Genomic DNA, 14799 nt, shown 5'->3' on the forward strand with positions numbered 1-14799 from the left:
TATGCCAAATGACGGCAGTGTGTGTGTCGCTCAGGTGGGTGCTGTCGTCGAGGTGAAGAATCAGGACGGAGTTTACCAGGAGGCCACCATCAATAAGCTGACAGACGCTAGTATATATACTGTTGGTAAGTCAATATGAAACTGTCTGCTCTCCCTTCTCTTTCAAACACTTGTAAGCCACTCCTCCGTGGAGCAAGGCTTTTCTGTCCTGTTTTAAAGCGGCCAGCAGAGGGTCCTTGAAGCACTAATAAAGCTGTGAGCAGAAACCGAGACCGTCACTGCCTGGTGTTGGATCTGCCTTAGCCTCGGAAGTCGAGCAAAATTTGTTTTCATCATCAAATCATAAAACCAGCAGACATTTTGTAACTGAGACGGAGAGGTTTGTTTGTGCTTTAGTGTGCGTTTGTGTGTGTGTGTGTGTGTGTGGACTCCTGGCCTACATACAGCAGCCTAACAGTTTGTCTCTCCTACTCTCATCTCTGCAGTGTTTGACGATGGCGATGAGAAGACCCTTAGGCGTTCCTCTCTCTGCCTGAAAGGAGCACGTCACTTTGCAGAGAGCGAGGCAAGTCCCTATTGTGCTGTCCTGCAGTTTTACACCAGCCCAAACTCTCAGCTTTCTGGGGAAACAAGGCTCTTTCTTTTTTCAAATCGCCAACAGTCTCACATCTTTTCTCACTGTGCTTTCTGGCACTTGAAAGCAGAGCTGAAATTAAAAGACTGCTTATGAATGGTCCCATATTGGCATTCAAAAGTTCAGCTGCTGTGTGAAATGCGCCGTGTGAAATATTTCCAGGAAACGTAAACTGATATCAGAGCAAATTTGCCAAATGTAAATGGTGTTATCCGCGGTGCTGGGCAAATCCCTCCTTTTGTCGAAGTCATAGTACCTCATTGACAAGATCCCATGGAGAGAATTCCTGCAAGGTATACAGGATAAATCCTTTGCCTTCCCATTTAGGGTCTGATAAGGTGACACTGCTGTTTGTCTCTGTTGCAGACACTCGACAGGCTCCCCCTCACCAACCCCGAGCACTTCGGCACACCTGTCATCGGCAAGAAGGGCAACCGCGGCCGGCGATCTAACCCAGTGTGAGTATTGTCCTCCGCCTCCAAACTAAAGAAACTTAATGTGACAGGGGGCTGCGGTGCTGCTGGAGAGGGATTTGCTGTACGAGATCCACTCGCAGTCATCAGTAACGGGCTCCCCCACTCTAAGTATGCTGACAGGGAAGTTGAAATGATGGCTTTACTCTCATCTCCATCCCCCTCATAAACAGCCCCTAAGGCATGGAAGAGGAGAGCCTGCTCGCCTCCTCCTGCTCCTTAATCCAGCAGAGCTCTTGTGTGTGCATGCATGCGGGAGAAAGGCAGTGGCCCCGGTGAATGTTATCGTTTTTTTTTCTTTCACTCAAATGTTCCAGTGGGTGTTTTATGTTCCGATGTGCCTTCTCCCGGGAGACCACTGAGTTTTCGTCAGGGGGATAGGAACTTCTGAGGGGTTTTGGCGCTGGAGATAATTGGGGCTCCTCTCTGTTATAAAGAGGACACTCCGCTACATAATCTCATTCTCTGACACCCTCCCTAATGGTACTCAGAGGAAAGTCAATATTACTCTGAACGTTGATGCAATATTGACTTGGAGCAGCCCCAGCTGCACATTAGCACCTTGGACCTGTTGTCTTCCCGTGCACTAATTGTATCTTTACGCCTGAGTTACTGGGATTGAAAATTCTCTACAGTATAGTTTGAGATTACTTATTCTCCTCGTACAGAAAATCAAAACGGCTGCATCTCTTGTTATAACAGTGTTCCCATGGGCCTGGACATCCTTGAAGGTTTATGGATTTGAGAAAAATAAAATAAGGCCTTGAAAGTGAATGGATGGCCTTGAAAGATTTTTTTAAATTAAAATATAGCACCGAAATTCATCAATATGCCTCAGCTCTCTGGGCGTCTTTGCTTCCTAGGATCAATACTTTGCATCCTGAGGAAAACCCTTTGATGGATATTTAGTTAATTGAAGGATTTTCACAAGACACTTGACAAGATTATGAGTAAAGATGAGGCCTCTATGTCTCAATTTGACCAATGTCAAAACATGCCAATTATGAGTCCTTAAACTTCACCAAACAAGGCACTGAAAGTCATTGAATTTGATGTCCAAATGAGTGTGGGAACCCTGTTATAAAGAGATGTGTTATCACTTGTTCTGATAGATTATTGTCTTTTATAGCAAGGTTAACTGATCAACTTTCCCTGCTATAGTATCATTCATCATATGGAGAGAACTCTCGCCTGCATGAATTTTAATCTCTCCTTTGATTAACTAGCATGCTTTGATTGTTTATGACCGTGACTCAAAGCATAGTTGTTGTTGTTATTGTTGTTGTAGTAGTAGCTTGGCTGATTTACTGCTGTTGAGTCCTGCCAGACCTTGTGTGTATGTACATAGACTTGTGCTCCGAGCCAGCCTAGTGAAGCATAAAAAGAGGGCCGGGGATCTGTTTGCCTGGTGGTGCTGCTTGCATCACTCAGACACATGGCCACCTGTCTGCCGGCCGCGGCGAGGCTCTCCCCATGCGGAGGCCTGCCCGCCTGCCGGAGCATCAGGCTGTCAGACAGCGGAGAACGAGCCGCCTCATCAGTAGACGGATCCTAATGAGCGAGCCCATCACTAGAGTGAGCCTAATGTTTCGCTGTGCTCCATAATGATAAGTGCAGAAAATTAGTGGAGGCTTTTGTTGTGCTACGGATGATCACACTAATGTGTGTTTAGAGCTGCCACTTTTTTTTGATGTTTTAAAAATGATCTAGAGTCGCGTAACACAACAGAAGTTTAATGAAAAGCAAATGTGATAATGGAAATTCCTCCGCCTGCCTCCACTGATAGAGACCCAGACCCTCTCATGCAATCTGGTTCTTGGTGTGACTTTGTCTAACCTGTTTATGTATAGCATAGATTTAAGGTGATATCCCAACTTTGCCAATTTCGAAGAACAACCAGGGAGTTTCTGTTTTTACACAGCAGTGCAAATGTTTTAATCAATTTCAGCTTTAAATCTGAACAAGGTTTTGGGAAAGCAACTGGTTCCCTGTAGTTACGCAACATATTTTGTTGACATGCAGGCATTTACAGCATATGGAGGCAGGCACTGCTCTGCATGCATCCAACAACGATGACTTTAGTCACCAGAGTTGATAGATTTTTGAATTTCAGGAGTTGTGAATATTTTCCAGCAAATACCTCCCTGTAGGGGTTTGCTGCAAACTTAGTCACAGCCCAAGTGTCTAAGTTGTGCGTGTACACTCTGAGCCTGCTTGATCATTTTCAAAGGCGTGCAATTAAGCTGTTAATTGGCATGCTATGTAACTGAGCTGTAATTCCTGTTGAATGAGGTGACTGTAAAAGAATGTGTTTTATAGATACGTCTACATGCTCACTGTACCTTTCTGAAATCTGTTGAATAACATAGTTTTCAATTTTTGAATGAAATTGTTTGGTTTTTGCCCTTCATACCAGTGAGTGAACTGTCCTTTTCTTCCACAGTCAAGAGGAAGAGTCATCTTCATCCTCCAGTGAAGAAGAGGAGAGCGATCAGCGGCAGAATGAGGATCTGTTCGGCAAAGTGGTCTGTGTGGAGGGGGTCGCCACCGGGGACAAGAAGAAGACCACGTGGTATCCTGCACTGGTGAGCTCACCGACTCCCTGCCTGCCTGCCTGCCTGCCTGCCTGTGCCTCCATCACTGTTAGGGAGCAGGGACCCGCTGCTGCTGGGCTCCCAATCCACTCACACAATTGTGCCATTTCATCTAAACTGCTGGTTATGTAACCTCAGCACTAAGGATGATGTTATTGGTTTAGACTTCCCCACCATGAGATCTAGCATGTTAGACTGTGTTGGAAATGTACTCAGTGTTGCTACGTTGGGATCAAGTGGCTCATTTGAAAAAAAAAAAAATAAATAATTATACTGTTGATGCCTGGCTTCTGCAGAGTAAAGAAATGGAAAGCAACGCTGCTCAATTCCTAGGAATCGGGGGGGAAAAGTAGCAGATATGACTTGTGTTTTCACTGATGTGTAGAACAATGCAGGGCAAACACTGGTGTGACGTGAGAGTTATCAGTCTTTTCCAGTCCTTTTCTCTCCACCCTCCCTTCACTCTCAGCCACTGTTAGCACACAATGAAATGGTGACAGGCGTTGTTTGTTTATGTAAGTGGTACATGTAGAACTGGGAGAATGGGAGAGGGCGGGGTGCGCTGTCCCTTTAACTATTACTGTGTAGTCAGCAGGGCCCCGCCTCCAGAGTTTGTTGTTCTTGGCGTGCTGCTGACTGAGCTCCACACTGCCTCCCTGTGACAGCCCAAGGAACTACATCGAAATGTAGCCTGCCATTGTTTACACTGCTACCGTATGGCGTTGAGGCAGAGGGGTGGAGCAGTACACTAGTAGATGTCTCGCAGCAACAGATGAGACATGGAAAAGGTTGTAAAGAACAGTGTGTTCCTAGTTGCCGGTTAAACAAAAGTAACAAGAAAATGGTTATGTGTGCAGACTGGGTGCATTTGTTTGCATGTATGCAATGCAGCATGTATGTGAGGGAGGGAATTGGTAAGGTGGAGCAAATGTGAGTCTGTGTGTTCAAGCAAAGGCATGCATTATGCAAGCGTGTGCCATATAGACAGAGAGCAGGAGCATGCAGGCAGTCAAGTAAAACAGGCAGAGTCCTGGTGGAAATCAAATCTCCATAACAGCAGCGCTGCCTCCTCTGGTTTAGACCCTGGCACTGGAACAACTCCCACTGTTGTGCTCATGAGCTCCAGTAAACAGCAGCAGCACATGCTGCGAGTGGGCGTGCAAACCCTCACATATCGCTCTTCATCTCACTCACTTGCTTGTCCTTGTTTTGTAGACGGCATATTTTGTAATCCATCAGCGTGGCCTTTTGCTGAAGCATCTTTAGTCATTGACTCATTCTCTGACGCCCCCAACCCCCCTCCTCTACCTCGCCTGACCTTTCTCTCTCTCTTTTCTCTGCACATAATCAAGGTCATCTCCCCGGACTGCCACGAAGACGTGACTATGAAGAAGGACAACATCTTCGTCCGCTCCTTCAAGGATGGGAAATTGTGAGTCATCCAAACTATTGTGGTGAAAATCAAAAATGTGTAAAGCATGCCCATCATGAGTCCGTCAGTAAGGTTCATAAAGGGACACTTTTGCTGCATGCCACTACTAAAGGAAGCATATGCACTGCTTTGCATATTGAGCAAGCTTGAGTGCACCCTATTGTGAGGCATGCTATGGGGCTGCACAATATAGTATAGTATAGTATTATTCTAGCAGATATTATATATACATATATAATTTTTTATTTTTTTTAAGATTAGCTTTAACTTTTACATTTATTTTAATGTGGTTTGAATCACTTCCAGTAGCTCTACATTACTCCACTCTCTCCTGAACTTCCCCCTCATGATCAGTCTCCAAATAACATAGTATTTCTGGACTTGAGGGAGGATTGTGAAACATTTCTTATTTCCACTACTTGACTCATTGACTGTGTCTATCTTAAAAATGAATTAAAATGCCTATGATGCATCCTTTTAAAATAATGCAATATCAGCCTTTCCAAGATATTGCATTCTTTCATATTGCAATGTCCGTATGAATTCAGTGTATTGTTCAGCTCTTTTATGCAGTGAGAATATTCGTCTGTGGCAATTTCACCGCATAACATTTACAAAGTGAGAATGGCCGGAGCTCATTAAATAGTTATGCCACATGCTAGGTGCAAGTTCCCAGCAGGAGTTAAGAGATTCCTTTCCTGCCAGCTCTGGGCTGATTTTCCCCTCAGGCTGTAACTTACTGGCGAGGCAAGGTAGCGTAGCTTCCCTACAAGCTGCCCTTCAGTGAGGAACCACACAGTCTGATTGTGTTATGTGTCTCCGGCAAAGAGAGAAGTCCTGTCAAGAGGATCTCCTCAGCTGGTGGTTAGTTACTGCAGTCAGGCCACTCACTCTGCGTGTGTAGAAACATGGTCCAAAACTCACCATCAATCAATCTGCTTTCTGCTCACTCCGCCAAAAGGTTACCTTACAGTCTGTTTGCATTCCATTGATGGCAGAGCAGCCAGGCCTCCTGTCTCAGGCCTCGAGTCCGCATTCCACACTAAACGTCCTGCGTAACTCATCGGCATGTCCCTTAATCCGCTCCATACGCACCTGAAGACATATTTGCAGCAGCAGGAGTATGAAGAGGCCCTCTTATCATTTGTAGTTTGGCTGGCTGGGAGGTGAGAGGTAGAGCTGATGAGAGGGATAAGATAACAGATGATTATCCAGAGAGGAAATGGAAGTACTATAATTCATTCGGGTCACTTCCTTATCAGCTGTCTGAGTAGCTGGAACTGGGTGCTGCTGTTGAGGTGGGGGGTAACAGCTACCCATTAGCTGCTTCCTCTCTGAGCATCCTATGATACCAGGTAGCTTTTGTTCCAAATGACATCGCAGGATAGCAGTCGTGTGCCTCAGACGAAGATCATTTCTTTCCTGTTATGTAACATTTTGATTTATCACATCAATAAAGTCAGGCACTGACACATAGAAGATTTTCAAGTGTTTTGGAGAGTAAACAGAATTTCATCAATCATGAGAAAGATCCAACTTCATTATATCCCTGGGCGAAAGCAAAAAAATAATAATGCAGAGAAATGTAATAATCTGCGTTGTTATCAGTGAGATTTTCAGGTTTCATCTACCGGAGTCCATTTGGTTCTGGTGGATAAAAAACAAAGATGAGAAGAGCACATCAGTATTGTTACTCATAGGTGATGCGGGCACTGGGTATTTTCAGGAAAACAAGCAGTTTGATCCATCAGGCATGCCTCTTTTATATTATATTACAGTTTGATCAATCTGTGTCTTGTTTACTGTAATACCAGATGGGCCACAACTCCTGCTACCAGCCCTCAACGATTACTCAGAGTGCAGAAAAAGTTTCTAAGACATTTTTTGCTGCACAAACAATGTTTCTAATACATTTACCAAACGGAATCTTTGCTCAGTGTAATTCGTAGTGGATTCCCAAGTGCATGGATACAATACCAGACATTCAGACAGTCTACGCCTCCTCACCCCTCACACCTGTTATTGGTAGTTTATAAAGCTTGTCTGATGGATCCAAGTGCCATGGTACATTTACTCTTAATCTCATTTATTTCACCCTCTTTTATTTTGTCTCACATTAGGGTTGTAGTGAAATTATTGTTCCTTGTGTGATGTGTTTTTTAAGGAGAGGTCCCATGCATAAGCCTTCTGACCTCTCCTGCACCACGGTCAGCGCTGTTTGCTTGGGGGGGGGGGGGCTTGACGACTGCTAGTGATATTAACCATTGAGCGTCCTCTCAGAAACAATGGCTTTGGAAAACATTCGTGGGCAAAGCAAGGTCACGTCCAGAGGGGAGACGGGAGTTTTCAGGAAGCGGTTATTTTCACTTGGTCTGATCTGGTTACCGAAGTGACAATAGAAACAGAAGCCCCCTTCTACTTTTGCTTATTTGGCTGACTTGCAAACTTGCCTGCGCTACCCTAAGGAAGCACGCACAAAAAAGACAGCTTAATTATTTTGAATTGGTGTTTTTAACTCAGGCTGTCACACTAACTGGGCTGCCGAAATGAGTTTTTTTAAAAAGCAGAGGCATCCAAAGCATTTTATGACAACAAGAAGTAGGGATAGAATTGACCGTCTAGCATTGACTGGCTGCCCACTTAGTCACAGAAGTCACAGTTAATGTTATCTGGCTTCACTCTGAGAGGGCTAAAGATAGGAAAGGGGATGACACGTTAGATAATGTATTGCTAGGTAATCTGTAACCGAAAGCTCACTTAGTTGAACAAATGGTTGATTAGTTTGTGTTTCATATTGGCCAGCAAGGCAGCGATGCAGAGCGGTTTCAGCAGTATTGACATAATCTCTGTGAGTGTCAGTTTTAGAATGAATAATGAAGGACGAGGCTCATTCAGGATGAGTGTCCGCCAGCCGTATTTCAACATGGGGAGTTTTATTTTTATCCTTTTCAGCCTCACTACACTTGGCCCCCTTTAAATTCAGTCCATGGCAAATCTAGCCATTGGATCAGCTCAGCTACTTACCTAGGTGAGCAGGTACCGCTGCAAAAGCGTCTCTCCGGCACCCTAAAGCCGGCCTTGCACTACCTTCAGCTTACAAACAAACTCCACCGATGCAGAAGGAGCCGCCGTATATATCTTCCAAACGGCCTGCGCTTAACTACTCCAGAGTTGCAGGAGTGAGAGGTGGAATTGTTCTCATGAATCATATCGGTGACGGTTGATGCGAGACGCAGTGACATTATGCAATTGAACACGGCCCTTTTATCAAGACGCCGATCGTGATAAAGTAATCCGCGCGTCCGATCGTGACCTGACCCGCTCGTTGTGTCCACTCGAGTTTTGAGGTTGTTGTTGGTGGCATGCTGCGAGGTTAGAATCACAGAGAGAGGAGTTGTTTTCTCCCTGCCAGCGCTTTAATTAACAAGATGTTAGGGTGGCCCTGGGCGGCCCTAATATCCAGCTGAGCGAGTGTTAAAGCAGATACCCAGCTGTACCCCAAGCTGTTTATCCCTTTACTAACAAGTACTTCACCAGACTTCAAATTTGATACTTCAGAGTTCAATTTACTATTCATCGTATATAAAGCTAAATTGTGTCCAAGTACAAAATGAAATGCCGCAATGGCAAAAAGATTATTACCTTTTTTGAACTGATACTTACTATACCCAAGATTCAACTCTGTGATCTGTGGAGAAATGTGCCATGATTTCATATGGGCTTTGTGACACTTCATACTGTCCGCATGTTGATCAGAGTTGCTTTGTGTTGCAGTTACATGGTGTTGCGGAAGGACGTTCGCGAGATGAACAGCGACTCTCCTCCCAAAGCCGACGCGGGGCTCAAACCAGGTGAGTCGACGCCGCGGGGCTGAAAGAACTGGAGCACAGAGCGCAGCCAGTCGCCGGCATCTACGTCTTGGTCTGTGTGTCTGCAGTGTGAGCGGGTTGCAGGGAGGCAGGCTGAAGAAAGGGAAGTGCTGTTTTGCACCGGTGAAGGGTTCCTGTCACCGCAAAGTCTATTTTTGTTTGAAGTCCTTACCAGGCTTTTTATATAGTGCCCACTTTGTCTGCGGCACAGCTCGTACTCTCTCATAATTACAGTTTGAAAACAGCTTTTTTTTTTTTTATTATTATCAGCCTCTCGGTATTCACAGGTGGTTGACTCACAACTGTGACATTTCTTGCATTGTAAAAGCATAAAGCAACCGTCTGCCAAGGTGGTTAGACGCCACTTAAACCCACCTGCGACAGTGTGGCTGAACGCTCTTGCTGCCGGGAGCCACTGCAGATATTCCTCACAGATTTCTCAGGCTGCATTCTTCCACGGTTGCTTTTCAAACGTCTTTTTACATAGTCCTAGTTTTCCTCCGAGTTCCTGTTACGTTCAGAGTCTAGAATGCACTAATATTTGTGGCACCGAAACTGTGATCCAGTGTTTTTTTCGCAGAGCAGTACCTGGAATCTGTCATCAAAATGCAGTTGAATAGTTGTGTTAGTCGATGATTTTGTTTGATGCTGCTCTGCTCTCATTCAGTTTCATTTACTGCTTCATCGCTCCATTGCTGGGCCAGCACACACGCACGCTCACACACACACACAAACATGCACACCCATCGTCCTGCTTCCCTCCAAACACCCAGTGACAGGGGTTGTGAGATTGATTTCAAGCCACATCGCCAAAAAAAAGTAAAGTCTTAAATTTACAATTGTTTCATGAATGACATTTTACTAGCTTTTATATTACATCTGCTAGATGCAAAAAGAAATCAGCAAAATGTCATTAATGTCTTCTCTCTATTCATGAAATATGAAATTTCTCACCCTTCACACACAGTGCCCTTATCATGTGGTAAATATGTAACGACTGAGTTTAACACGTGTGTGTGTGTGTTTGACAGCGCTGGATGCAGCCTTGGAGTTCCAGCAGCAGCTGGCGGTGCCCAGTACCTGGAGGACGGAGGTGAAGGAGGAGAGCTCCAGCAGCGAGGACGACGACGACGAGGAAGAGGAGGAGCAGGAGGAAGATGCCAGCAGTGAAGAGGAGGAGGTAGTATACACGCTCTGTCCCTGCAACCTCGGAGTAAAATGATACCCAATCTTGGCTGATATCTGAACAGCCTCCTCTCCGTGAGTCAAACCCAATTATTTTTTTTACTTCCCCATTTCCTGTCTGCAGGAGGAAGTGGAGCCGTTCCCAGAGGAAAGGGAGAACTTCCTGCAGCAGCTGTACAAGTTCATGGAAGACAGAGGTGAGTCCAGGCTGCCATCAATAAATCTGCAGGTCCTCAAAAGCTCTTTTCTCTTTAAGGCTTTAAAAATGCTTAAAATTTGTATTTAGTTTCTTTTTGATGCAACTATAAAATTACATAGTGGTATTGACAGATTATTTTCATTTAGTGATATTTAGTCAGGACAGAGTTGAAAAATAAGACAAACAGAATATGGCAAATTTTTCACCAAAAGATTTGAATTGGATTGTCAGTAGTGTGGGTTTTCTTATGTTGTATTACATTACTGTATTACACTACTGTTGTATATTAACAGGGTTAGTACAATATGTCAAACATGTTGGACATCATGTCCCTAAAAATTGAATTTGCTGATTTTGTTATTCTTATATTGCTTCATTTACTTTGTTATAAGTTATAACTTTCATTAACTATGTCCAAAATCGTCGAAAATAGTTTGTTTTTGCCAGCTTTTTGTTTTATTTTGGTTGTGAAATTGGTCTTAAATAATAAAAAAAATACTCACAATTGCCACTTACAAGGCCTGACTCAGTTAAATAACTAGTTTCCAGCAGGTTTCTAACTAAATGTTAGATTGTCTGTCATCTCAACCCGCTCCATGTGTCTCTTCTTCAGGAACTCCAATCAACAAGCGGCCTGTACTGGGCTACAGGAACCTCAACCTCTTCAAGCTCTACAGGCTAGTGAACAAACTGGGAGGCTTCGACAACGTGAGTGCCACGTTGGCATCTTGTTCACACGGTTTAATTTTGGTCACGATTTTCCTTTTGGATGCTGACTGACTCTGGAACTGTCTTCCTCTCTCCCATGTTTGAACAGATTGAGAGCGGCTCAGTTTGGAAGCAAGTCTATCAAGATCTGGGAATCCCTGTGCTCAATTCAGCCGCTGGCTACAATGTCAAATGTGCTTATCGCAAGTACGTACAGACTCTACCTCCACGTCTCTGTATAGCTTTCAACTCTGTTGGGCAGACACGGCTTTTGTTCTCTACTGCTGTACACTCTACTCATTCATCAAAGTTGACATGCAGTTTGTAGCGCGTTTTACTTTTCTTAAGTACAACTGTATGTCTTTCATACAACTTTTACAGCTTCCATTTTCAGCAGAATCCTCAATAAAAACCTATTTCGGCCTTTGCAGAATTAACTTTTAGCAGTGCAGAGACAGCAAAGCAGATGTTAAGGTTTCACTGAGTGATAAGCATGCTCATTATCACAACTGTGATGACGTGCATGCTTTTGAGAGCAGTGGTAAAATTAGACATAGGGTCCTTGTCGGATGTGTTAACAAGGAGTGGATGTGGATGTGTTCTCCTGCAGGTACTTGTATGGGTTTGAGGAGTACTGCACCTCCACCGCCATCACCTTCCGGATGGACCTCCCTCTGAAACAGGGTCCCAAGGGGGAGGTGAAGCCCGAGGGCGAGGCCGGAGGCACCGCCCCCACGGCGTCCGGCTCTGGAGAAGAGCAGAAAGCCCACCTCGACGGAGAGCCTTGCAGCGTGCAGCCTGTCGTCTGCAAGGTGCGTTCTCCTAATCCTTTATTTTGTCTCATGTTAAAGCTTCGTCCTCTGCCTTTCATATGTAAGATACATCTCTAAACGGTGTCCCTCATTTTTAAGACACTTCTCCAGTGTGATGTAGTAAAAGCATCCCTCTCCCGCAGGAGGAGAAAAGCGACTCGGCCAGGAACAAAATGGAGCCCGAATCGTCAAAGACGGAGCAGAAGGACGGCGGAGACGACGACGACGACGAAGACGACGACGACGACGACGAAGACGACGGCCCCCACAAGGGAGACGCGGACGAGGGCACGTCGATGGCGCGCCTCGGGGCCGAGAACATGAAGCAGGAGCCCGAGGAGGAGCAGGAGGGCAAGGACAACTCTGGGTAGGTGGTCCGAAGCGACGGTCCCTCCACCAGTGTAGGGCCGTGGTAAAATCCTCCAACACTAGCTCCACGGCCTCTCCTCAGCTCCACAGGGTATCTGGATTGTGAAACAGTTTCCCTATTCAATCTGGCATCAATGCTTTATTCATATGTTTCTCCAGACACATATGCTCTTAAAAAGATAGGCCTATATTTCATCAAGTTGAGGCCTCCTTCTCCTTGGTGGCAGTGTAATGACACCGTAAGCATATCCTGCAGCTGAGGAGCGATGGCCCCTCTGGCCTCAAACAGAGGTTTAACCCCCCCATACCCCCTCCAATCCAACTCTACCTGCTATTTAACCACTCTAGACAGAGAAAGAGGGAAACTCGTCCTACCTGAGCTCTCCTCTCCTCTCTTCTAAATAAGCTCTTACCCACTGCCCTCTGTGCTGTTATTTCTCATGGCTTAGTCGGCACCAGCTGGCAGAGACATCTAAGAGCACCAAAGCCTGACTGCTACCTGTCTACTGGCATGTCGTGCTGTGGTCTCTCTCTCTCTCTCGCTCTCTCTCTTTCTCTCCGTCTCTCTCTTTCTCTCTCTGTCTCTCTCTCTCACTCTGGCTAGGGTTCTTTGAACATGGCTAGGCTCACTCAGTCGGCACACAGTGAAACATGGCTGTGCTCCTCTAGATTTTCTGCACTGCCCTGATCTCTGTCAAAGCTCTTTGCGCTCAGCTCTCTCTCTCTCTCTCTATCTCTCTCTCTCTCTCTTTCTCTCTCTCTCTGTCTTTTTTCTCATTTTGTGGCTTTTGGTGTTCAGCTTTATTAAATGTTCCATGTCAGTATGTTAGCGTTGTCACTGATGCATTAGAACTCTCGAGGCAAGATAGTAGTTTAAAGGCAGTAACCTCTAGAGGCACATTTTGAAAAAGTAACTGCAACTGCCTTTTTCTTGCAGTGTGGACAAATGATTACTCTGCTTAGTTGAATGCTTTGGTCTCAGTTAGATGCTTTTTCACCCATTCTGTTCTGTCCAGAAGGTCTAGATTAGTGTTCTCTGTCCAGTTTAGCCTCTGTCTATTTCTTCACGCTCCAGTTTGGGCTTCAGATAATGGATAATATGAAGTAAGACATTCGTGTTAAGGCTGCTTGATAACTTCAGAAGCTTCCTTTTTTAGATTTGAGGCAACAGAGTTCTTCTCACAAACAAAGCCACTGGGTACTGGCTAGTACTACTGCCACAGTTGACAGAACTGAGTCCAAAGATTTGCCACAGTTCCTTATGTGTCTGGTTGAAGGGATAACAGACTTCCTCAACTTCAGGCTGCCCCCAACTTGTGCTGTTGCTCTTAGTAGCACTATCTCTGTAGTTATATCATCTAAGGCCCCGGGCACACTAGAGGATTATCGGGCCGATTAGCATCATATTTGGACATCCCCACAATCGCTTGGCTGGGACCAGTGGTCTGCTCAGATTATCTGGTGGTGTGAAGGTTTTACAGATTCAATCCCACAGTGATCGACTGGCAGACTGATCTGATCTGAGCCGCCCCGATCATATCAAGTTTGACATTTACAACCCGACATCTGGACAGGTCCTGTAGTGTGTTGAGAGACAGATTCATTCCAAGAGCAGAGGCCGCCAATAGCCAATGAGAGCCCAGTGTACTGTGGGTTGAGGTGGAAGAGTTATATTTAAAAGTTATATGAATGATAATAATTAATGAAATGTTGCCGAACTCCCGTTCTACAATGAATGTAAGTTACTAGCCAAACTACCATCATCTTCTACTCACCTCCAGGTTCAGCCCACATTGACTGTCTCTCCAGCCTCGGCTATACCCAAATTCTGGCTTTATGTTTTTTTCTGCCATTTTTATTTTTTTTTATTTTATTTTTTTTTCAGTGCACATTAATGCACATTGCATTAATGTGCACATTAATGGTATATATATTGATTAACATTGAATCACGCAATTTTCCAAAAGATTGGAGGTCCTGACGTTAGTGACATTTTAGGAGTCAGCAGGATAATCTGTCATAACTCAGTGTGTGATACCCTGTCATTGCCTCATCGTCAACTGTGAGCATATTTACCACTGAGGGACAAAAAAATCAGTGAAATCCGTTATGTATGTGATGCAGTGCTTTTCCAAAAACAAGTTGGGATTTTTAAAGTCTTCTAGTGTGTCCCCAGCCTTAGAAGAGAAACAGTTTCTTAAATCGTCAGACTTGGACTGCTGCTGAAATAAGTGCATCTTCGTCACTGTGGCTTGTTGAATATCAGCTGTCAGCAGAAAGTGCATGCTCTAAGCAGTAGTTATGAGAGGGATTGTGTGGAGTAGTGTTTTGTAACTGTTCTTTGTGGCAGCAACCCAAATTGGATATTGCAGTCGTGCTTCCTCTCAATGCTGTAGTCTTGCTTTAAATTGCTGTGCTGCCTGCCAACTTGCGCTTTGCCGTGCTAACCTGCCCCTGTGGCCCCTGCGCCTAAACTGGCACTCCACCGCCCGTACCCTCCAGCTTCGACCTACTGACTGTTCCC

The 14799-nt window shown here is 45.0% G+C and overlaps 1 protein-coding gene across 3 annotated transcripts in view; it reads left to right on the forward strand.

The window, feature by feature from the left end:
- Positions 1-14799, forward strand: part of arid4b (AT-rich interaction domain 4B) — a 37883-nt gene that overhangs the window by 15811 nt on the left and 7273 nt on the right. For all 3 annotated transcript variants that reach the window (XM_071894399.2, XM_071894400.2, XM_071894401.2), the window contains exons 5-16: positions 35-125; positions 486-565; positions 1001-1092; positions 3551-3692; positions 5054-5133; positions 8908-8984; positions 10034-10182; positions 10312-10384; positions 11000-11094; positions 11204-11301; positions 11705-11906; positions 12050-12273. In XM_071894399.2, the coding sequence (XP_071750500.2) occupies positions 35-125; positions 486-565; positions 1001-1092; positions 3551-3692; positions 5054-5133; positions 8908-8984; positions 10034-10182; positions 10312-10384; positions 11000-11094; positions 11204-11301; positions 11705-11906; positions 12050-12273 (1403 nt within the window). The remainder of the gene's footprint in view (positions 1-34; positions 126-485; positions 566-1000; positions 1093-3550; positions 3693-5053; positions 5134-8907; positions 8985-10033; positions 10183-10311; positions 10385-10999; positions 11095-11203; positions 11302-11704; positions 11907-12049; positions 12274-14799) is intronic.

Source organism: Centroberyx gerrardi, chromosome 15 (assembly GCF_048128805.1).
Source record: "Centroberyx gerrardi isolate f3 chromosome 15, fCenGer3.hap1.cur.20231027, whole genome shotgun sequence".
NCBI lineage: Eukaryota > Metazoa > Chordata > Actinopteri > Beryciformes > Berycidae > Centroberyx > Centroberyx gerrardi.